Here is a 25,426-nt window from a genome sequence, read left to right as displayed (position 1 = left end):
CCACCCTGATGTCCAGGTCTTGCTCTAGACCAATTAAATATGAATCTCTGGAAAGTAGAGCCCAGGCATTTGTGTGTTTCAAAAGCTCCTTGGGTAATTCTAACTTCAGCCAGGGCTGAGAACCACTCACCGAGATATTGGTTACTGTACCAAGATGATATACCTGCCAGGCGTAAAAGGAGGGGTCAAGAAACCAATCAGTAGAATACCTCCACAATGATAATGAGAAAGTTATTGAACATCCCACAGAAGTCCCCCAAACACCCCTGATCCCCCACCTCCAAAGGGCCACCAGAACCAGGTGCTGGTCTTTCCAACCTGTGAGAGGTATTTATACAGCTGGGGGTCTCGCTCAAGTCCCAGGTAAGCAAGGAGCTCCTCTTCTCCACCCTCTAGCAGCTGGTAGAAGATGTGGAAATTCCGCTCACCCTGATTTTGATAGACGACTCGAGACTTTTCTATCAAGTAACTGATGATATGCCCGCCTACAGGAATGCCCTTCAACAGAGAGCAAAAAATTTGGGGGAAAAAAAAAACAATAATCAAACCACTCTCTTACTGGTGTCTTCTGATGAACTGAAATTCTGAATTTGAATCAAGTCTGATCTAACGATCTGCTAGGATTAGTGTTTTCTGGGTTCCGTTTCAAAAAGAGTTTTGCCTACGCCCACAGTCATGAAGATATTTTCTGTGTTTTCGTCTAGAAACAACTGTTTTTACCATCCACGTTTAGCACTATGACCCATCATTATTCAATTTTTGTATATGGGGTGAAGTTGAGGCCAAAGATCTCTTTATCCTCCATATGGATTTCCAGTTGACCAGCACCATTTATTGGAAAGACAATTCTATGCATACTGAATCACAGTGGTGCTTTGGTCATAAGTCTGGTGACCATATACGTGAGCGGGGCGGGGGGAGGGGTCTTTCTCGACTCTCTTCTGGTCCATTAGCCTCTTTATATATTCTTGTGCCAATATCACACTTGTCTTAATTATTGCTTTAAATAAGATAGCCGATAAAGGGTTTGTGTTCCAGGACATATATAGAACACTTGCAAATCAATAAGGAAAAAAAAAAGACAGCCCAATTAAAAATGAGCAAAAGACTTTAACATACAAGAGGGTCTTTAAATGACCAACGGGCAAAACTTCATTAAAAATCAGGGAGATACAAATTTAAACTACAGTGAGAAACCACTATACCCCACCAGAATGCCTAAAACTAAAAGGACTGACAATACCAAATGTTGGCAAGAGTGTGGAAAAACTGAAACTCTCAATTATAACATTGCTGGTAAGACCCCAGCAATGCCACCTCTGGGTATATACCCAACATAAAGGAGTGGGCTTATATCTACTAAAAGAGGTACAAGAATGTTCACAGCACTATTTGCAATAGCCCCAAATTGGATACAACCCAAATGTCCAACACAGGAGAACAGATAAATGGTGATAAAAGTCGAGCAATCAAAAAATGAACAATTCCATGCAGCAACATGGTTGAATCTCACAGACATGTTGACTGAAAGAGGCCAAACACAAAATAGAACAATTGTATAATTCCATTTTTCTGAAGTTCAAGAAGCAGCAAAATGAATCTGTGATTATAGAGGTCAGAGCAGCGATCACCTTTGGGAAGGGGGTGTATTGTCAGAGACAGGTAGGAGAACCTTCTAGGTGCTAGAAATTTTAATATCTTGATCTGAGTGGTGGTTACACAGGTAGATTCATATGTAAAAATTTATCAAGCTGTATGCATGATTTATGTCCTTTTTACTATGTGTAGAATTTCAATAAAAAGTGAAAAAATATATATCGTTATTAAATTTTTTTCAAAGTCTATGCACACACCACCAGAAACCCATGTTCCAGCCTCTGGGAAACCCTGTGTCAGTCTGTCCTCATCACTACACTGAACGCCCAGCCAGTTACTGTTCTCTAGCTTAAGTGTCACTTTGTCACTTGGAATTATACGTCCTTGAGAACTTTGTCTACCCCTCCTACTTGCATTAGCCTCATTTAAACTCTGTGTACAACACAACCACACTCATTCATTATGTGTTGTCTCTGGCTACTTTCATGCTACAAGAGCAGAGTTGAGTAGTTGAGACAGAGGCTGTATGGTCCACAAAGCCTAAAATATTTACTATCTGGCCCTCTCCAAATAAGTTTGCCAACCCATGTCATATAATTATGTACACATAAGCAATATATTGTTTACTTTGGAATGTTTTCAAGTTTTATAAGAAATGGCATCACACTGACACCAGTACGTTCTCATGACCCGTCTACATTGTGTGTAGCTGGCGGTCACGTGCTCTCACTGCCATAAAACATCTCATCGTGTGAGCATCCCGCAATTTGGCCGTTCTCCTGTTGATGGGCATTCAGCTCTCTCGAGATGTGTGGTTCTTTTCCAGTCCCTTTACCATCGCGAGCAGTGCTGTTGTGGGCATGTTTGCATATCTGTAGGAATATCTCCAGGCGTAGAATGGCTCCACCTTAGATTATGTGATTTCAACATCACAAGATGATACACTGTTTTCCAAATGGGCTGTACCAATGTACTCCCCACCAGCAATGTGTAAGAGTTCCTAATGATACACATCTTTACCAACACCTGGTATTATCAGACTTCTTAATTTTTGCCCACATAGTAAAATATGTCATCGTGGTCTTTATTTGCATTTCCTAGAACTAGCACTAATCCTGGATTTTTCAACTTTTTGAGCCAATAAATGCCCTTCCTCCCTTAAGGTACCTTGAGATGGGTTTCCATTGCTGGCAAGTTAAGGGGTTCCCATGAAGCAGTAATAAGAACTTCAGTGTACCTTAAAGTCAAACTGTATGTCCATGTATTTTCCAAATCTGCTGGAGTTGTCATTCCGGAGTGTTTTGGCATTTCCAAAAGCCTTGGAATACAAAGGGAGGGGAGACTGAACCAAATTGTCATTCACTGCCATTTAAGTCATTAAGTGTCATTCAGTGTCATTTAATGTGTCACTCAATGACATTAAGTGTCATTCAGTGCCATTTAAGTCATTCGCCATGCTCATCGAATTCCTGACCCTAAATGACATGCTCATTGGAGGAGGGGAGGGGGAACCAGGAATGAAAGCCATACTTTATATTCTAAGAAGGAATCACTATTTACAGAGGATTTGATGCCAAATATTGGGGTTGGACCCAGAGAAAAGAAGGGAAAAATATCTTCTCCCTAGAATCCAATCTAGGAATAGATTAGAAATGGCCTAAGGAGAGGTAGATAGGACCCTAGGCCCTTGCTGTTCTAGAAGGGCACAGTTAATGGCCCCCATCACCAGACACCTTCCTATATCAAAGATGTAAACTGTTCAGCCCAAAGGTCTACTGGGAAAATCCCTTCAACCATAAACACCTTTTACACAAAGAGCAACCAAAACACAGGAGAAAATAACGTGTTCAAAATCATCCAGCAAGTCAGTGAATTGCAATAGTAGAAATAATAATCATCAAAATGATTTTAATTAAACAATAAAAATATTAATGAATAATAAGAGTATTATTTTAGTGCTTACTAATTCTGCTGTGTGCTTTTTATGCATTCATCTTGTTTAATCCTCAAAACCTCTTAAGACGTAGGTACTATAAGTAGACCCATTCTCCAGATGCGGAGTGATTGCAGAAGCTTGTTGGTGCATGACTGCCCCAGGGTTAGTCTCCATGCCTGCTGGACTTCAAGGTCACGCCCTTCAACCACAATACTACTACCCATGTGATCCACTGCCCTCTTCTTAACTTCCAGACCTGCCCATTTTGACCGACCTACCCGAACAGAAGATTCTTCTTACTTAGTGACCTCCCTGGAACTGCCCTCTCTAGGTCCTCAAAGATCGCTCACCTCCAGCACTGGATTGGAGAGTAGCAGTCTGTCACGGGCTATTTGTAGTGACTCAGTCATTGGGCAGGTCACTGCAAAATACTGGAGAATCTTCTTGGAGGCCTCCGTTTTCCCTGCCCCGCTCTCTCCAGAAATGAGGATGAAGTGGTTATTTAGCTCAGAGCACATCATGCGGTAAGCGTTGTCAGCTATGGCGTAGCTGGGGAAGTAGTGAGACAGAAACGCAAGGAATGGAAGTGACTATAACCCTCCTTCCCTTGACTCTGATGCCCACCAGAGCAGGAGGACAAAGTACCCTTCCTCCCAGAAGCCACGTCCAGATTGTGGTACAAGGCACTTAGTTCAGACAGATAGCAAACCTTCACCATGACCCACTGACTGATCACTCACAGAGTGTACTAGATATCAAAACTCTAACAATAGAAGAGTTACAGTGAAGAATTGGGGCAGGAATAAAAAGATTTTTCAAAATTTACCAATTTAAAAAAAAAATCTATCAACATTTCTTATAAGAATAAGTTACATACTAAGTTACATCCCCAAGAGATGCTCTATTAACTGTAGGTGGAAATAACATCTTGTCTAAATATTGAGTAACTCAATAGATATAAGATCTCGTGTTTTCTTCCCTTCAAAACCTAAAGTACTAAGAGTATAGAGGCAGGAAACCAAAAAGATTTGAAAAGTTCTGTGATAGCTTTAGGACAAGAGGTAAAACTAGTATAAGGGCTTTATCTACAAGATCAGAAACCAAAGCATGAAGGTCTCCCAAGGGTATAATCTTAGTATGTGGCTGAGTTTGAAAGCTGGGTATTTCAGAAATCGCTGGTGGTGGTGAGGCAGAAAGGTTCATAAATGCCTTGGGAGTAGAATAGGTGAATCACCAAGAAAAATGAATGGAGAACCTAAATATTAGCCCAGAAGTCGACCAAGGAGGAGAACTGGGAAATTCAGCAAAGCCCAAGTCACATATAGACCAGGCAGGAAATTGCTTTTCTTATGGATCTGCAGCCCTGGTAAGTTCCCACCAATGGGCATTCTTCTCAGCTGCCATGACATTCAGGTACCAGTAGAAGGCACTATAGCAATCCATTTCCAAGAGAAGACACCTCTCTAGCCACATTTAGATTTCTCAGGAGTCATACAAAGATTCTATTTCTCATCATATTTAAGCTTAGATTTGATAATGATCTGCTGATGTTTTCCACTCTGTTGAAAGACTTGTTTCAGAAGAAGGCAGCAGTTTAAGTGAGATACACAACCTAATGAGCATGCATCAAGGATGTAGATGGTTGGGTGGATGGATAATGGATGGGTAGGTGGACGGACGGGTAGATGGATGGGTGGGTAGATGAATGGATGGGTGGGTGGGTGAATAGGTGGATGGGTGGGTATGTGGGTGGGTAGGTGAATGGATGGGTGGGTGGTAGGTGGATGGGTGGGGTGAAGGGAGAGAGGGGGAAAAAAGAGAGGTAGAAAGAGAGAAAAATACTCCTATTGCTGACCTCATGGGTGCTACTTACACATGCGGTGGCAGTTCAAAGAAATTGACCCCTTGATAAAGTTCCATCTGGCTCACAGTGTAGATTCCAAGCTCCTGGTATGGGTTCACAGACACAAGGAGGGTCCCAATATATGTCTAGAGGAATAGACCAAAGCACTAGTGAGGAATTTCAGGGTGCAAATGGCTACAGCAAAAGACCATCACGTGCTATAATCCCCTTGTGTTCCTTCAGTGCTGGGACTATAACACGATAAATACGACAGGTGGGGAGGGGGGGTCTCTGCTGTCATGGAACCTACATGGCATAGGCGGGCAGACAAACAGCCAAGGGACAAAGACTGCTTCAATTAGTGTGCTAAGAAAGGCATAAATAGAGTAATGAGTGAGTGAATGACTAAGGAAGGCCACCTTAGCTAGTGGGCTTTGAGGGGCTTCTCTAAGGAGATGACATCTGAGCTGAGACTTGAAGGATGATGAGCCCGTCTGAAAAATGTAGGCAGGAAGGGCATCTCAGGCTGAGGGGACACGTGTGGCTCTGCATTGGAGGCCAGCAAGGGAGGGGAGACTAGAAAATGGTAGAGAGGATGTTGGGGAGGGTGTGAGTTGAGACCATGCAGGGTGTCAGGAACTGGGGGTTCATTCCACATGCAATGGATGTCAGAGAGCCCACTCCCTGCTACTGAAATGAAACACTGCCCTGAACTATTATGTAAAAGAGATGACTTTGAGGGTGTACACCATGATCTGATTGATTCATGTTTCACAAAGGTCTTTCTGGTGATTGAGTGAAAGCAGGGCAAGCATATATACCTGCCATCTAAAACTGGGCAAACACTCCCACCACTGGCATTTATTTCTCTAGATCTCACTGTTGGATTCAACTAATATTCAAGTGTTTGAAGTACTTATATTTGTAATATAGCCACTAAAGAAAGCTTCTTGGAATATGATTATGAATAAAAGTTCTAAGCTCTTATATACAAAAATAAATATTTAGGCTCCTTTAAAAATACATCTGGAGCACGGGCTCTAGGTGCGTGGGCTTCAGTAGTTGCAGTGAAGCCCCGCACCGCAATGAAGAGTAGCCCCCGCTCGCTGCAACTAGAGAAAGCCTGCGCGCAGCAACGAAGACCCAATGCAGCCAAAAATAAATAAGTAAAATAAATAAATTTATTTTTTAAAATCCTGGTATTTAAAAAAAAAAAATACATCTGGTACTCAGATATAGAGAACAAACTAGTGGTTACCAGTGGGGAGAGGCGGGGGGGAGCAAGATATAGGTTTGGGGGTGGGAGGTACAAACTACTGGGTGTAAGATAGGTTCAAGGATGTATTGTGCAACACGGGGAATAGAGCCAATATTTTGTAAGAACTGTAAATGGAAAGTAACCTTTAAAAATGGTATAAAAAATATATCTGGTGTTTTCAGATTCTGAGTTTGTTGTTGCTTTTCATTTCAGAGTCTCAAAGACTGGAGGTACACTCAAGCCTACATTCAATTATGCTAAAGTCATTCCAACTATTGTTTCCAATCTCTAGGACGAAGTCAAACAGAGAACTGGATCACAGATGAGTATTTTGACTAAAACTCTGCACCGCTTCCATCAGTAGAAATCTTCCAGGATAGAACACAGTTTCTGAAATTTACCTGTTCAGATTGGAAACATTTCGTTTATCCATGATGATCCTATCATCCCACTTATACTTCCCCAAACCATACTATTTCTCTTCTGCTTATACATAAACTTATAGATGAAATCTATTTCCACGATTAAAAATGTATACTCTGAGAAACACTTTGCTTGTTTCTTTTGGTAACCTTGGTTTCCACATGTAGACTAAGCCACGGGCACTATTACAAAAAAAATAACTACAAGAAAAAAAATTTTTTTTTATTTTTTAATATTTTTAAACTGCTTCTGATCATCTCATTTACTCTTAGCAAAAGCTAATAAAAGTAAACAATAACACACCCACCTACACAGACACACACACACAGAAACACTGTTGAGTGCACCCTTAAAGGAATTTACCTGAAAATCGACCAATCAAACCAAGGTGGAGTGATAAATGGAGATCTTAATAAAAATTGACCACTAGAAGCTAGGAGACCAACTTGAACAGAGTTCTGGTAAAGTACTGCAGTCTTGACCCTTGAAGATTCCTGGGATATGGTGGACATCTCTTACTTTTGCCTGCCTGGCATCAAGTCCCCCTTCTTCCAACAGATTCCTCTGAGAGAACATCTCCAGCTCTCAGGCCATATCATGAGGTCAGGGGGCCACTGGCCTCATCCCTCACCTCTCTAGAAGTGGGTCTGGGAATAGCCTGGCCAGTCAGAATATTCCTCATTTCTACCTATGGGGATTGGTTCAGAGATAGACACATGACCCAACATGGGCCAATCAGAGCCAACCATCGTCCATCTCCCAGAAGACTTGCTCCCTTCTCAGTAGCAGCTTTAAGAGGATAACATATCAGCCTGGTTCTGCCGGCAGCCACCTCGCCACCATGCAGAGAGGCTGCTCCAGAAGGAAACTGATGCAAAAGAAAGCAGAGGGATGGGAAAGGGTCCTCAAGACATCACCCTAGACCCTAGATCTATTTCTGGACCCTGAAGTTACATAGGTTGACAGATTCCCTCTTGCAGTTTAGGCCGATTTAAGTTGGGTCTCTGGCACCAGCAGACATAAAAGTCTTAATTCAAAGAATCAAAGTGCACCTGACAGTGGTCCCTCGACACCTCCCTTTAACGGCTAACCTAATTAGAGTGATACTGTTCACGACCATCGAGACAAGACCAGAAGGGAGCCACCACTCTAGGAAAAACAGCTGAGAAATGGGTTACATTACATAGATGAGGTTCTCGCTGAAACGCTTGCGAAGATTGTCCAGAAAAGCAGATTCACTGGTGTAGGCATCCAACAACACAAAATCCTGCACCCCGACCTTGTCCCGGGCAGTCAGCGCGCCTTCCATGTGCAGACGAATGTGCTTCCGCCCCACTTCTTCTTTCTACAGGAAACAGAACATTCCTCAGCAGCTCACTTATTCTGTCATTTTTATTGCACGTCTAAAATGGAAATAGCAAGATCCCAAACCCTGGGGATAGTTGAGAGCAGAGATTAAATTATGCTCTCTTCATTAAGCATTTATGATCCAGTTAGGGATACAAGTAATGATAGTAAAAGCAATAACTGTAGTAACAGCAGCTGCTGCCAGGAACTGAGCATTTACTATGTTAGTCACTACACTAAATGCTTGACATGCATTATCTCTATTGATCCTCATTCTGACCCTATGCTCTTATCACGCCCATTCTACAGGCGAGAAAACTGAGGACAGAGAGGTTATAAAACATGTCCAAGACCTGCCAAAAGGCAGAGCCAGGATATGCACCTAGATAGCCTGGCCCTATAGCCTGCTTCCCTGACCATGATGTACTCACTGAATGTTAGTTGCCTAAACTTGCTATGTAATTCCCAGATGAGTGATGAGAACGTTGGTCAGAAGGAGACTACCTTGTTGCAGAGGAGTATTTCAACATCAACAAAGGACAAACTTGGAGGGTCTCCTCCCAAAGGCTGGGCTTCAGACCTCCCCGGAGAAGGTTGGTGGCAGCCCGCTGGATGGTGGAGAATCTTGCTAGGTTACTAAGGCCAGACCAGGCAGCAGAACAACCCTCCCAGGAACAGACGAGCAAAGGGAGCCAGATCACCGCTGGGCGGGAGACCTGGTGCTGCCCTGTTTGGGTTGGGAGGGCCGCGGGAAACAGCTCTCCAGGGCTCAGGTAAGCTGAGGCTGGGGGTGTGCAGAGGGAGTGGGGAGCTGCTGTGGGTAGGAGGGCTGGAAGTGTGTGATGTCTGTACTGGGAGGACTGTGGCAAGGTGGTCACCAGGCCAGGGCTGCAAAGTCACAAGGGACTCCGTGCTCTGGGTACACAGTCCGTGTATGTCCGCCCCGCCACATCCCACTGTGCAGCTGACAGCAGCTGAAAGGCAAGGAAAAGCAAAACATCGCAAAAGGAGCCGTGAGGAGAACCCTTCTGGTATTGCAATGTCCTCCCAGCACCTTCTAGTGACAAAGATTGACATTATGCCCTCTTCAAGGAGAAATGCTTAAGGAGTCCACTTCATTATCCCAGAGCAGGTACGGAATGGTGAATTTGGATCTGAGAGACAATAAATGGACACCTGGCACATATGGCTGTGCAAAGGTCCTAGAATAGCTGCAACCATCTGGAAAAAGAAAAACAAAGCTAGAGGACTCACATTACTTTAAATAATCAAGACTGTGTGTCAACTGATTTTTGTCAAAGGTACCAAAACAACTTGGTGCGGAAAAGGAACATCTTTTCAACCAATGGTGTACAAACAACCGGATATCTATAAGGAAAGATTGCATTTCAACCCCTACATCAGACTACATACATATGTATATTATACAATAAAATATATTGTACAATATATTATATACATTTATATATGTATATATAAGTATATAGAGTTAATATATATTAATTTGAGATGGATTTTAGATCTAGATATAAATGCAAGATCCATAAAGCTACTAGGAGAAAATAGAGGGGAATATCTTTGCATCCAGAGAAAGGCAAAATTTTCTTAGGACACAAATAACTGTAAGAGACAAAAAAAAGAAATTAGAACTTCATCAAATATAAACCTTCTCATCAGAAGATACTGTTAAGAAATGAATCAGCAAGCCATAGACTGGCCAAAAAATGTTCATGAACCATATACCTGCAAAGAATTTGTATCTAGAATAAAAGACTCCAACAGCTCAGTTAAAAAAAAAAAAACAAAGAAATTGGGCAAAAGACTTGAATGGATGCTTCACAAAGGAAGATAGACAGATGGTCAATAAGCACATAGAAAAGTGCTCAACATCATTAGTAATCAGAGAAATGCACATCAGAACCGCAATGAGATGCCACCAGAAGAGTTCAAATGAAAAAGACTGACGACATCGAACGTTCGCGAGGATGTGGAGCAGACAGAACTCTCATATGTTGCTGGCAGGAAGGTAACGTGACAGAATCACTGGGGAAAAGTCTGGCAGTTTCTAATGAAGTTAACCAAACCTCTGCCCTTTCATCCAGCAATTCCATTCCTAAGTATTTACACAAGAGCAATGTAGACATATGTCCACAAGAAGACTGGAACATGAAGGTTTACATTAAGTTTATTCATGATGGCCCCAAACTGGAAACAATCCAAATTCCTATCAACTGGAGAATGGTTGTGGAACATCTATACAATAGAATGGGTACAGCAATAAAAGAGAAATGACGGGTATGCACAATGACACAGACATTATGCTGAGTGAAAGAACTCAGACACAAAAGACTGCATGCTGTATGATTCCATTTATATGACATTCTAGGACAAGCAAAACTAATCGACAGTGAAAATCACAACAATTGTTGCCTGGTTATAGGGGGACTGCCTGGCCAAGGACATTTTTGGAGTGATGGAAATATACTCTAACTTGAGAGGACTCTGAGTTACATGGGTGTATCTATTTGTCAAGATAAATGGTTACAATGCTGTACATTATGATACATGTAAATTTGGTTTTAAAAAGAACCATAAAAAATAATCAAGTGGGGAGAGGATGGAGAGTAGGTGGAGGTAAAAATGATAACAGGGTGGCAGAATGTTCATAATTGTCGAAGCCAGGTGATGGGTACAGGAGGGATTATACTCTTCTGTTTACTTTGTATTTGCTTGAAATTTTCCATAATGAAAAGTTTTAAAAAAACAAGATCACCACCAGGTGTCTCCCTTCACTAGCTAAATGGAGCTAGAAGGCACAATCACCTGCTCTCTAAGAATGAAAACGATGCATTTAGATCAAACTATATTAGTGATTACAAATATTCCCGTTTTAAATATTTTTTATAAGGGAGGCAGTATAGTATAGTGATGAAGCACAAGGACTTTGGAACATGAGTCTGTCCAGTTTCAAATCCTTGGGAAAGTCTCTTAATCTCTCCAAGCCCCAGTCTGTTTCATGTCTGTAAAATGGAATATAATTGTACCTACTTCATAGGGTTATTGGTTTGAACAGAACCATGGAAAGCTCTTGGAACAGTGCCAGATACAATATCAGCTCTGTGAGTACTGGCTTCTGTCCTCATTAATACTAATAATTAGATTATTAGAAACAAGACCATAATAAAGCAAAAAAGAAATCCGCTGGTAAGTAGTCAACAAGCCCCATATTAAATTAGGAGTGGGCTGGAGTCTGAAGTAATCTCTGGAGCTGTACCCACAAATATTACTGCAGTTGGATCTCTGCGGGTGGAGGGTGCAGAGATTGTAACAAAGCTTCTTTCTTATTCCAGTCCTAGAGATGGGAGCCGCAGCATGCTTACAGGAGTGAGTCCTGCAGTCAGCCCCAGCGCCTTATGCGACTTGCAGCCCAAAGAGATTTGACAAAACCTCTTAGATTAAGGAATGTGACAATAATTTTAACTTGCAAGGGCCAAAGCACAGTCTATCCATGTCAGCCTGGAGTTTTGTTTGTTGCAGTATTTCAATTCTAATATCTGGATTTCTTTTATCTAGTTCGTTTCAAAATACCTTTAGAAGGGTGTGAACAAGCTAGAGGATCCTAATGATATTGACAAGAACGGTCAGAGGGATGAATATTGGAGCAGAAGAGGGAACAGTAATAAAGAAATTGAAGGGTTTCAGCTTTGACCAAAAAGAAGACGATTAAGAGACTTTATCAAGAAAGAGAACATTAACACCATAAATGACCAGATAAGAGGGAAATTAAAGAGTGAGAGGTCTTTACTATACTTATGAAAGAACTCCATCTTTGGGGTGATAAAACTGTAGTAGATACCACCACACAAACACACACAGCAGGGATCACAAACTCTGCTACCTAAAGAGCAGGTACTGGGATTCAATCAAGCTGCAGGTGGCTGGGACTCACTTCAGACTAGGGAGTGAATGGCCATCTGTGTGCAGCCACTGCTCCGTTTTGGCTGGTTGACGGATATACGGCTTGTGTTGCCAAACCTTCCAATTCCTCAAGAAAAGTTTAAAACGTAGAATTTTATGTAAAGTCCTATAGCATGTATTTAGCCTCGTGGGACACTAGTTTGCAAGCTCTGCAGCAGACACTGCAAAATAAAGCAGGCCACCCTTTGTCTTGGATGGTTTAGGTATTTCACTCATCTGAAGGCAAGGGATTCAATGAGATGCTCCCAACGGGACCATTGTTTTGGAAGCATCATGTTGTCAATGGTGATCTGATCATATCACCTTCTACACAATCTAGTGCTTGACCCAGTGTGTCCGGGGGATGGAGGGCAGTGGGGGAGGTGGGCACAATGTGACTAAAGATGGTGAGATGCTTTGGCAGCGACAGAAATGCCTGCCAGATATTCCATGGGCTGCCCCACATTTCCCCCTTGCAGTTAGGTGGTGTCACATAACTACTTCTAGACAACAGGTTGTGAATAGAAGTGACATTTGTGCCAGACCCTTTAGTGGGTTATTAGGACTCCTTCAGTGCTGCAATGATTGAGAATTTCTCTCATTGAATGGATGAGCCACAAAACCAAAACAGCCTAGGTTCCTGAGTCATCACATGGAGAAGTTCTAAAGAATCATCCAGACCCTAGTAGACTTTGTGAACACAAGAAATAAACTTCTGTTATGGTAAACTTCTGAGAGTTGGGGGCCTGTTTGTTACTGTAGCCTAAGGCTGCTTAACCTGACTAATACAGATGCCAAAAGGCTTCTCCATTGGTAGAATAGCAGTCTGAATGTGAACCACAGCTCTTGCATGTTAAACTCAGCCAACAGGTTTGGCTACTATCCTTAAGCTTGGAAAATGAGGAGGAGGCATTTTTTTAAGGGAGAAAATAAGCCCTAGAGTTGTAGCTTTTGAATTTTATTTTATACTTCAGAACACTTTGTTCAAGGTAAGTCATAAGAAACCTCAATATACAAAAATTAAAAAGCGGAGCCTTTCTGATTAAGGTGGAAGGGAAAATCTCCTTGGGAGAGAGCCTGAGGAACCCTGAGGGCAAAGGAGAGTTTGCAAACCCCTGCATGTCCCCTGTATCGTGTTCCCCAAGCTTCATTATTTGATGACTTCCTTTACATTTATAGTCATATCAGTATACCACCAGTACTATTTTATACCTCAAACGTTTCCTTAAAGAGCTTTTTTCCTGTAAATATATACAGTTAAAGTTTTATTATGAAAAAATGTTCACACACAAAAGTATCAAACGCATACCAAACCCAATGTACCCATTACTCAGCCTCAACAAATACCAACTGACGGCCCCTCTTACTTCAGCTGTGCCTCGCCACTCCTCCCGACACTGGAGGGATTCGTTCAAAGTAAGTCACAGATACCGTGTCACTATCTATAAATATTTCAGTAGGTATCTCTAAAAGGTAAAAAGCTCTTAAATTATATGTACACAACACCATTATCATATATAAAGACCTTCACAATAATTCCTTAATGTTAATTATCATACACAATCAGTGTTCAAATTTCTCTATCTTATATGATATTGGTATAGTTGGTTTGCTCAAATTAGGATCCAAACAAGGTCTACACATCGAATTTAGTCAATGGGTCTTTCAAGTCTCTCTTGTTCTATGGGCTCTCTCTCCTTTTTTCTTGCAGTGTATTTGTTGAAGAAATTGGACAATTTGTCCTGTAGAATTTCCCACCTTCTGGATTTTTGTTGATTGCATACTTATGGGGTCATTTAACATGTTTTTCTTTGCCCTGCATTTCCTAAAAACTGGTAGTTTGACCTAGAGGACTTATCAAATACAGGCTTGAGTTATTCTGGCAAAAAGACTTTATAGGCAGTGAAGTGTACTTCCAGTGGAAGGCACATAAGGTCTCGCTGTCATTTGAGATGTCAGTGCTCTTACACACATTGCCTAAATCCACATTTTCTTAGAAGACTGCAAAAAAAGTGGTAATGTTCCAGTTCTACCACTTCTTCATTTATTAGCTGGGATCTTTCTATAAAGAGAAACCTTATCAATTACTTGGTTACCCTGAGGTACAGTTTGAAAAAAAAAAAGGCAGGATAAATGCTTGATTTCCCATTTTCAGAATAATGAGTTGGTTCTGTAGCATCCTTCAAAGGGGACAATGAGTTTTTAATATTATGAGCTAGTAGCTTTAAATGTATTTGATATATTTCATTCTGTGGCAATTATTTTTCCTTACTGATGCTAAAATTATCCGATTTTTGGCCAGTGGGAACCTTTTAAGTGGGCTCTTGAGTCCTTTTGACATGGCCTTAATAGTCTTTGATAGCTTCCCATGCCTATCAAAATGCCAAGCTGTTTTTAGGTTTATTTTATATATTTTCAACCCAGATCTTGAATCTACCCAAGGAGCTCTGGTTTCTTTCAGTGGGGAGGTGGTAGATACCATAATCAGACACTAGGGGCGCTCATTGCCACTGGGTTGATCATTGTTTCTAAAGCTTTTCACTGGAGAGCAAGGAAGTATTCTTAAAATAAAATACATCATGAGTTTATTCTGATTCTACCAATCCATATACACAGCTAAGGGGCTTGTGCTTAACCTTATTTTACTTATATCTCTTCCTCTTTCTCCTATCTAAAATTCCAGTTCAGTGACGCAGTCAATTACTCATTGGCTTTATTCCACAATACACACAACAGTCTCAAAATAGCAATACGAACACCATCATCAACATGATTACTGAAGAGAGTTCGAAATTTTTAAAATTATTCATCTTCAGAATGTACTTCACTGGGTTTGTATAGGCACATTACTGTGTTTTTAAGCTCCCTTGAAATAGTTGATTTCCACGTGGCCATCTATACCAGCAACCAGATACAAATTTAGGTTCATTCCTGCTGTTTTATTCCTTATTTGGGGAGACTAATTTTAAAATTTTGTTGTATCATTATGTAAAATATATTTAATGGTGCCAAAAACAAAATAAGGCATATTCAAAGAGCTAGCTCCCACGCCTGTCCCTTCCACCCTATTCCCTTCTTCCCACAGTAAGTAACCATTTCAAAAGCTTTAAAATGCTAAAATTGTTTCTTTTCTTAAATGGAAGCAAATACACACGTAGATTTGTTTCCCCCCTTTCTTAGGTATATGCTTGGAAACTCTACATGCTATGTTTCCACCTGTCTTTTCATTGGGAAATCTATCCCGGAGATCCCTTCAGAGTTGTTTATAATGACATTCCTCATTCCTTTTTAGATGCAAAGTACTCCACTGTATGTTCATACTATACAGTTGACCCTTGAACAAACACGGGTTTGAATTTTGTGGGTCCACTTAAATGCAGATTTTTTTCAAGAGTAAACTGCTTTTCAGCAGTACTACAGGACCTGTGGTTGGTTGAATCTGCGGAGGATCAACTATAAGTTATAAGTGGATTTTCGACTACACAGAGGGTCGGCGCCCCTAACCCCCATGTTGTTCAGGGGTCAACTGCACTATAGTTTATTCAGACAGTCTAATAGTGGAAGACCTTAACTAACCTCTGTCAGCAACTGACAGAAAACAATGGCCAAAAAATCGGTAGGACAGAGAAAATCTAAACAGCACAATTAGCTGACACAAGTATAACACTACACCCAACAATCGCACAGTATACATTTAGCACATAGAGCACTGACAAAAATTGACCACCACCTGGGTCATAAAGCAAATCTCAGACTTCAATGGATTCAAATCATGCACAGCTTAATCTTGATTAAGCCTCACTGAACCTGATCAGGCCAACACTTCAAAAGAATAGAACTTTCTGAGATGACGAAAATATTCTGCAGCTTCACTGTCCAATGCAGCAGCCACGAGCCATACGTGGCCTCTGAGCATTTGAAATATGATGAGACCGAGGAACTGAAATGTTAATTTAATTTTAATTAATTTAGATTTAAATAGCCAAAGGTGGCTAGTGACTGGTGTTTAGGCTGCACAGGTCTGGAATCTAATTTCCAATTCAAAGGAAAACAAAGAATGAGAAACACTTTTAAAAAAACGCTTCCACCACAATCACCTAAATCCAGACTGGGAAACTCTATGGAAAAAACTATCTAAGTTTCTTCATCATTTGTGGAAGAACACTGAAAGATAGTCTGTATATTAAAAGAGTTGAAATAGGAAAATGCACATCAAAATCACAATAAGCCATCACTTACTTCATACCCACTAGTATGGCTACAGTCAAAATGTCAGACAACAGCAAGTGTTGACAAGGAAGTGGAAAAATTGGAACCCTCACACACTGTTGATGGAATATAAAATGGTGCAGCCACTTTGGAAAACAGCCTACCAGTTCCTCAAAATGTTAAATATCGACTTCCCATATGACCCAGCAGTTCTCCTCTCAGGTGTATACCCAAGAGAAATGGAAACATGTGTCCACACAAAAACTCATATAGACATGCTCACAGCAGCATTATTCATAATGGCCCCAAAGTGGGAACAACACAAATGTCCATCAACTGATGAATGCAAAAACAAAATGTAGTGTATCCGTACAATGGAATGTTAGTTGGCAATAAAAAGGAATGAAGTACTGATACATAACATGGATAAACTTTGAAAACACTATGCTAAGTGAAAGAATCTAGTCACAAGAGGTCACATGATTCCATTTATATGAAATGTCCAGAACAGGCAAATATATAGAGATGGAAAGTTAATTAGTGGTTGCTAAGTGTTAGTGGGTTTGGGAGGAAATGAGAAGTGACTGCTATAGTATAAAAGTTTTCTTTTTAAGGTGGTGAAAATGTTCTAAAATTGATTTTGGTGATGGTTGTACAACTGAATATACTGATAATAACAAACTTGAGTTGTATATTTTAGAGGGTGAATTGCCTGAATGGTATGTGAATTATATCTCAAAGATGTGACAAAAATCAAGATCTAAATGTGAAAGGCAAAACTGTAAATCTTTAGAAGAGAATGTAAAAGTTATCTTCATGACCACGGGGTAGGATTTCTTCATAATTCATACAAAAATATATCAACCATAAAGGGAATGACATGCAATCTTGACTGTATGAAAATCAAGAGCTTTTGTTTATCGAAAGATAGTTAAAAAGTGAAAAGAAAAGGTACAGGGTGAAAGAAAAACTATTTCTAACACATAAAGAGAATTTAGGGATGAATAAGAAAAACCAACCGGCTCAATGACAAATGCATTTTGTTGAAGAATAAAATGGCCAATAAAAATACAAAATAGGCAAATTTTTACCCCAGTGGAATACAATTGCATACTTAACAAATTGGTAAAAATTTAAAAACCTGATAGGACAGGATAGCAAAAATGTCCAGCAACAGAAATTCTCAAACTCTGTGGATAGGAGTGTAAATTGGTACAACTACTTTGGAAAACAATTTAGCATAGCCTAGTAAAAGTTGAGGACACACATCCTATGACCAAGCAACTTCATTCCTCTTGTTTATGTGCAGTGAGGGACAAATACAAGAGGCACTCAGCAGCATTATTTGTAACAAGCTAAAACAGGGGACAACCTCAAGTTCTAACAGTAATAAAATACATGGCTATCATTATCACATAATGCTATAGTCATACCAAACAGTTATACAGAGCACCATGTACTACCTCAAGTACTTTTCCTATATGAATTCATTTGAAACCTTTCAACAACCCTATGAGGTAATAGGTAATTTACTCCCATTTTTCAGGTGTGAAGACTGAGGCTCAGAGAGGTTAAATAACTTGCCACACAGATAGTAGAGTTGACAGAGATTCAAACCTCAACAGTCTGATTCCAGAGTCCATGCTCTTTTTAACACACTCCAGAAGCACACAAAACAAGACTTCAAGAAATGGAAATACATGCCAGATCCTGGATAAGGAGATTCAACAAAGAGGTTTAACTCAACTATTATGTTGTGCACAGCTGTGAAAGTGAATGAATCACAATTAGGCTCATCAACATGGTTCGATTTACAAAAAAAGCAGCATCGTTCAAAGAAAGCAAGTCACATAAGAATATACACATACATGTGTAGTTTCATTCTGTTTTAACCAAGGTCCCAAACAAGCAAAATTAAGCAATATGTTGCTTAAGGATACATTCACAGGTTATCCAACTACCAGGAAAATCAAGGATTGTACTTAGTATCTTACACTGGGTGGAAGCATATAGTTATTATTCTTTAAGTCACACACATACATATTCTTTTCTGTGTATGGTATTTTGCAATAAAAATATTTTTAAAAACTAAGCCAACCTCATTTAGGTATATCAATACTAAATTCCTCAATGAGTGATTAGTAAACAGAATTCAATATAACAATAAAGGAATAGTAAAACGTGACCAAGTGGGATTTATTCCAGGAATTCAATATTAGAAAATCTATTAATAATAGATTTCCCATATCAATTGATCAAGAGTGGAAAAACTATGCATCTCATAGATTCCGAAAAGGCATTTGATAAAGTTTTATTTCATTCTTGATAATTATTATTTCTGATAAATGTAGAAACCAAAACAAATTCCACAGGATCACAGATTGAAACATTAAAAAAGAAAATTATAAAATAAAATATTAGAAGAAAATACAGGTGAGGGGAGGAATGCCTTTCTAAGTATGAAACAAAATTCAGAAGCCACAGAAGAAAAGACTGATCAACTACATAGAAAAATTTCAGCCTAGGAAAAAACATCATAAGCAGAGTCAAAAGATAAAAACAATTTTGGAAAAGAATATTTGCAACTCACAGCTCAGACAAATGACTCATTTCCTTAATATAAGAGCTTCCATAAATCAATAAGAAAAAGTCGAACACCCTTCCACATGCATACACCCCAAAAGTGGACAAAGGAAATAAACAATAATTCACAGAAAAGAACATGAAAATTTGTCTTTTAAACACAAGGAAAAAATACTTAACTTCTCTCCAAAGAGAAATGCTATTTAAGATATATCGAAATACTATTGAAATACCATTTCTCATTTTTAGCAATTTGATAGGTAAAGTTTGAGAACATACTTTGTGAGAGTATGGCAATGAAATGTAATTTGTTATTATATTTTAAAAATTAAGTACACATTCTTTGATGCAGTAATTTTATTTATATTTATCCTATTATATATGATCTCACAAAGATAAAATCCAAATATTCATCAATAGGGAAATAGGTAAATTAAATTATGGTACATGAGATAGAATGGAATTCTATAAAGGTACAGAATCTCCCAAATAGGTTGCTACCATATAACGTGAGGTCACAATATTTCTTTAATAGATTTGTTGTAATGATATGAGGTATCACCAAATAAAAAGTAGTCCCTCCCCCAGAAGTAGTAAATAATAAAATAACAATGGATGTAGTAATAATAGTGAGAATTGACTAAGTTCCTACAGCCAGTAAAGAGCTGAGCTGGGATTCAACACACAACTGTCACTCCCAACTCATTCTTCTTTCTCTACTCAATTTGGCCTTTTATGTAGCAAATGCAAGTGTTTTTCTATGTCTGTTTCAATGCTCCAACATAGTACTTCATCCCTTTCATATAACAGGTTTATCTGCATCTGAGTGAGAACCACAGATGTGTCCTGCATTTAGAGCTTCTGGTTCTGTGGCAAGGAGATTGTTCTGGAACCTTGAATAGATTTGCTCATCCTACTTAAACCACAAAATAAAACCACCAGATACAATGGCCTCAAAGCCAGTTCTAGGGCTGTTTCAAGGATCCTTATGTGGTTAGACTTGAGGGGTACAGATGGGGACCCCCAAACTTCTCCAAGCCCCCCTATCTTGGATAGATTGTAGCTTTGGCTAAAAACTCACCACTGGACCCCTTTGCTTTGGGTTCGATTGTAGTGCCTAAAGTTGATGGGACACAGGTTTGAGAAGTTTTGGCAAAAAGAAGTGAACTGAAAAGAAAAAGCACACGAAGTTCCGGGGAAGGCACATCTCCGTGGTCTGGGTGGTAGTGGGTCTCAGAGAGGCATCTCACCCTCCTTCTGTGATGGAGGATGGGCCACAAATGCACCCTGGGTGCTGGTGCTGGGTCCTTAGCCTTATGTCAACCATCTCATCATCTCATTTATTCCTTACAAAGCCCCATTACAAAGATAATAGCACCTATCTTGATTTTTCAAAAGAGGAAAGAACTATCTAAGGCCCACGGATGGTAAGTGAGGGAGGCTTGACTCCAGAGCTCTTGCACCCAACTCCAAGCTTACCACCCGCCCCCATGGGGCTCCAAGTGCCAGAGGGGAAAAGTATGAGATGGAAAAAAAGGATGGGAAGAAAAATCCCAAAGCCATTCTTTAAATAGAAGCTTGATCTCCTTTGGTTTTGCCTACATACTGCCACTTGCCTGGGAAGCATTTTCAGTTTTGCAACAAAATTGTAATAAGGAACATGCCCCGGATTGAGCTACGTTACTGCCATTACTACTGTTGCCTGTGCAGTACCTGACATCTGGGCCAAAGATTACCTATTGGTGCTCAACATCAGTAATATTTAAATTCATACAAATGAAAATAACAGCATCATGCTTTTACCAGAAAATATCAAGTAAGGGATAGAATAATACACAATACTTGCAAGGTTGAGGTGAGATTAAAACCAAATACACTGCAAGTAGCATAGTAAGTTTTGATTCTCTCTAGAAAGGTAATGTCATATGTAAAAAAAAAAAAAAAAAAAATCATTAGAATAATTATTATACCTTTGGTCCAGTAATGCTGTGCCTGAGAATTTCTGCTAAGGAAATATTTTGAACAACTGATGTTTCTATGTTTCTGTGGTGTTCTCTAAAATCTACATTAAATTTACAACAGTAAAGAGTCAAGTATATTACACCAACTGGAGAGAGTATGTATAGAGATTAAAGTAATATTTATGAGATTATGCAGCCGATGTTTTCTCCCTTTTAAGGGAGAGCAGCAGAGTACAAATTTATATGTGTACTGTGACTGCAAAATATATATGCAAATATATGCTAATAGTCCCAGACTGGACTGGGATGTGGGCCAGACAGGGTTACATGAGGTGACAGGTACAGGTACTCGGTTGTCCACACTGTTCCCACTTCTTGGGTCTGTCTGCTTTTCCCATTGCCTGGTCAGACACTGAGTCCAAGAGAATTGTTACTTCTTTTTCCTATTGTGGTACTAAATGTCTGTTTTTGCTCTCACAGCCCCTGTACCTCCTCCTCTGACTACACCCCTACCAGAGGTGTGTCCTCTCTCCCACTGGAAGGTGTCACGTGGTCCAGTCCAGTAAGATGCTCCCACCTCCTTTAGCCAAGAAGAGGGTGGAACACACAGCTCAGACTTCCAGATTTCTCTCTCCAGGGACTTAGACCTTGATTGCAGGAATATAAAGGGAAATGGTCATTACTGACAGCTCAGTTTGGAGGTCACCTCAGTGTCTACCACTAGGGACTGAATAGCATGGGAGATGCACCCCAGGGAATCTTTTTTTTTTTTTTTTTCCTCCCCCGGCTGCACTGCAGGCATGTGGAGCTTCCCCGACCAGGGACAGAACCCATTCCCCCAGCAGTGGAAGCGAGGAGTCTTAACCACTGGACCACCTGGGAAGTCACAGTATCGTGGAAAGATATTACATGCATTATGTCAGACAAAGAAACAAATTTACCCTTTAAGCAACATGCAAAACAAAGCTACATGTTACATGTGGATATAGCCATATTTAAGGATGTGTTCCACATGCCCTGAGGGGGAGGGAATCTCTAATTGGCAAGGTGAATGGAGGGGAGAAGAAGGAGGAAAACAAATCAGGAGGGAGACTTCACAAAGACCACAATGTGTGATATGAACTGGGGACACTCCATCTTTGTCACCTGCATCTAAGGTCAAAAGAAAAGAAACAAGTAATTCATTTTTGGCCTAATTAGGGTTATTTCTATTGCTTGTAACCAGTGAAATAAGACATAATGTAATAGGGAAGAACAAATCTGACTCCATATTAGATCTGTTCCTTTTCCTGTGCTTAGTCATGCTGGCTCTGCATCTTTTGTAAAAGAATTTTGCCTATAGCCTGAAATATACAGGGTAGCTTATTCTCAGGGCTCTGACCTTTAAGAGTCTATTCACACAGAGATAAAAAGTTGCAGAACAGAGAATTTGTCTTGTTGGAGGTTTACAGGAACATGGTGACCTGACCTATGTGGACAGCTGCAAAAACAAAGGATTCCCACACCAAGAAGTTTGCAACAAGTAACCATGGCCCTCCCTCACCTTGCCTTTAAAAGTGCTTTGCTGAAACCCTTCAAGGACTTTGGGGTTTTTGGGGCACAAGCCCCTGTCTCCTTGCATGGCCCTGCAATAAACCCTTCTCTGCTCCAAACTCCAAGGTTTTGGTTTGTTTGGCCTCACTGTGCATCAGGCACATGAATTTGCGTTTGGTAACGATAACATAATGGATAGAATTTTTTTAATAAATTCAGTAGAAAAAGGATGATCTTTGGGCTCAAGCTAGAGCTCAAATTTTAAACCATGAGGTTCAATACAGGGATATGCCCTTTCAATAAATCTCTCGATCAGTGGCGCCCTGCCCTCCATCAACGGAATAACAAGGACACACCTTGATGTTCCTCAACAGTTATTTGGTGACTTGTAGCTTGTGAGTAAAAGCTCTCACTTTTGCTGACAGAGTTACAAAGCCTTTGGTGGCTGAGCAATAAAGGCTATTGGATGTCTGCTTTCTCTTTCCAAACTTAAACTGGAAGCAATCTGCTCCATCCAGAAGACAATCATTAATGAATCCAGTCACTGCACGTTTCAGTTGTGACTTTTGCTGGGTCCAAGTCTGACCTTTTTCTATTATTGACTCAGTTGTTTTTCTTTGTACTGATGCAAGATCAGCAACAAGGCCTACTTTCATTTTGTTCTAAGTAATAGTATCTGCACAGTGATGCATTCGGTTTGCTAGTTCTTTTCCCCAATACACATGAACACACAACTATGCCATCTCTGTACCAGTTAAAATCATCTAGATGCTTCCACTTTGTGAAACTAGTCTGATTTTTTTAAAAACTGTAATTTTTGTTTGCAAATGCCCAACAAATGATTAAAAAAAAAAAGTCATGAAAATCCAAATAGTGATTATCTTTAGTGGCTATGAAAGGAGTTGAATGAAAGAGGCACATGAGGGGTTTCTGGGGTAACCAGGATGGTGGTTATACGGGTGTGAACTTTATAATAATTAATCAAACTGCACATTTATTTATACTCTTTTCAGTGTGTGGGTTATACCCCACAATAAAAAGCCTTTTTAAAAACCTCACATCTTGGGGCTTCCCTGGTGGCACAGTGGTTAAGAATCTGCCTGCCAATGCAGGGGACACGGGTTCGATCCCTGCTCTGGGAAGATCCCACACACAACTAGGCCCGTGTGCCACAACTACTGAGCCTGCGCTCTAGAGCCCGTGAGCCGCAACTACTGAGCATGTGTGCCACAACTACTGAAGCTCGCGCATCTAGAGCCCGTGCTCCGCAACAAGAGAAGCCACCTCAATGAGAAGCCCAAACACCGCAACGAAGAGTACCCCCACCGCTCATCGCAACTAGAGAACGCCTGTGTGCAGCAATGAAGACCCAATGCGGCCAAAAATAAATAAATTAAAAAACAAGACCAAAAAAAAATCACATCTTAATCGTCATGTTTCCTCTCAAGATAAAGAATGTAGGACAGCAGTGCCTGTGAGGAAGTGCACACTTTTATTTTTCATTTATTCTCTATAAAACTTTAGGTGGGAAAGCTAAGTCACTGAGAAGCCTCGTTTCACCTGGAAAATTAGTTAGACTTGTGAAGACAGCAGGTAACCAGGATAAACCAACAGAGAAAGACTCGGGGGATGGAAGTTATGTTCACGTTATCGGAAAGGAGATCAATACTCTGTTGTACCTGTTAAAACTGTTGATTTTTGTATCTATTTCTAACACAGAATCCTGTGGCTGTGTCTCTTATCTAAAGCTTAAGAACCAAAGAGGATTTCAGGCAGCATCTTGCAAGCAACACCCACTTCTGTCGACATCTTTAATTCGCAGATGAGAAATGCGTATCTGGTCTTTTTTTCTTAGTACAGTACTTCAATATGATTAATCCCATGGAAAAAAGCAAGACTGTGGATGTCTTTGGCTACATCCATGAAGACCAAAGAGACTTCTTCCAGGGAACGAACACATTTACCCTCGACCCCATGAAGGCAGATGACCAAAGAGTTTGGAACATTACCTTCCAGAAAAATTTCGCCAAGCATCGGACACAGCTATTCTTGTCCTCAGCACCCTCACGTTAGTATTAGTAAAATTCCAGGGAAAGAGAGAGAAGACCCTTGCTATGGCAGTTGTCTCACTGGCAACAAAACAGTATTGAAACTCTGAAGTAGATATCCCCGCACCAATTCAAGCAGCACAGAAACTCCCATTAGTTTTGTCATAAACCGATTAGAGCTGGCACACAAACCCAAGGATCTCAATGCTTAGACGCTGAATAGCCACTCAAATCCCAATAGTTTGCCCCGTAAAACCCACTGGGAAATTCTTAATAAGTTCACCACAAGGTGACATTTGAAATACTCTGCAGTCACATATTCATCCACATGCATCCAGGAAAAAAATAAAATGAAATTTAGCCAAGAGAAAGTGCCAACCACCCACGCCTGGAACATCTTTGCTTGTCTCTAAGAAATAGGCTCCAAGAGTCGCTAAAGGAGGACCGTCCGTCCGGCTGCCGGAACAGGACAGAGGTCGGGGTGGGGGGGGGGGAGCTGCTACCCTTTCCCAAATCAAAAGGGGGGAAAGTGAGAAAATCTCCCGAGTTCAAACATTCCTTTAAACCCCGCAACTTTAAATACTAAATGTGTTTCATGGCTGCCATCTTGAAAAACATTAGTTTGCCAAAAGCGGCCTTTGATTCCCATTTGGGATGGAAACGCTTGCAGATAATCCATTGAAACAGGTCCGGCACAAAGGCCTTTTTGCAACAATCACGGTGCTTGTGAAG

General features: G+C 40.4%; 1 protein-coding gene across 2 annotated transcripts in view; it reads right to left on the bottom strand.

The window, feature by feature from the left end:
- MYO1H (myosin IH) overlaps nt 1–25,426 on the bottom strand; it is a 111,419-nt gene that overhangs the window by 37,193 nt on the left and 48,800 nt on the right. For both annotated transcript variants that reach the window (XM_082417424.1, XM_082417423.1), the window contains exons 2-6: nt 8,240–8,401; nt 5,406–5,521; nt 3,883–4,081; nt 2,834–2,914; nt 319–498 (exon numbers count right to left, since the gene is read on the bottom strand). In XM_082417424.1, coding sequence (XP_082273550.1) covers nt 319–498; nt 2,834–2,914; nt 3,883–4,081; nt 5,406–5,521; nt 8,240–8,365 — 702 coding nt within the window. In that variant the 5' untranslated portion in view covers nt 8,366–8,401. The remainder of the gene's footprint in view (nt 1–318; nt 499–2,833; nt 2,915–3,882; nt 4,082–5,405; nt 5,522–8,239; nt 8,402–25,426) is intronic.

The sequence above is a fragment of the Balaenoptera physalus genome, assembly GCF_965194825.1.
Source record: "Balaenoptera physalus genome assembly, chromosome: 12".
Classification (NCBI taxonomy): Eukaryota; Metazoa; Chordata; class Mammalia; order Artiodactyla; family Balaenopteridae; genus Balaenoptera; species Balaenoptera physalus.
Note: the sequence above shows the minus strand (reverse complement) of the source record. Positions and strands in the feature narration are given on the sequence as shown.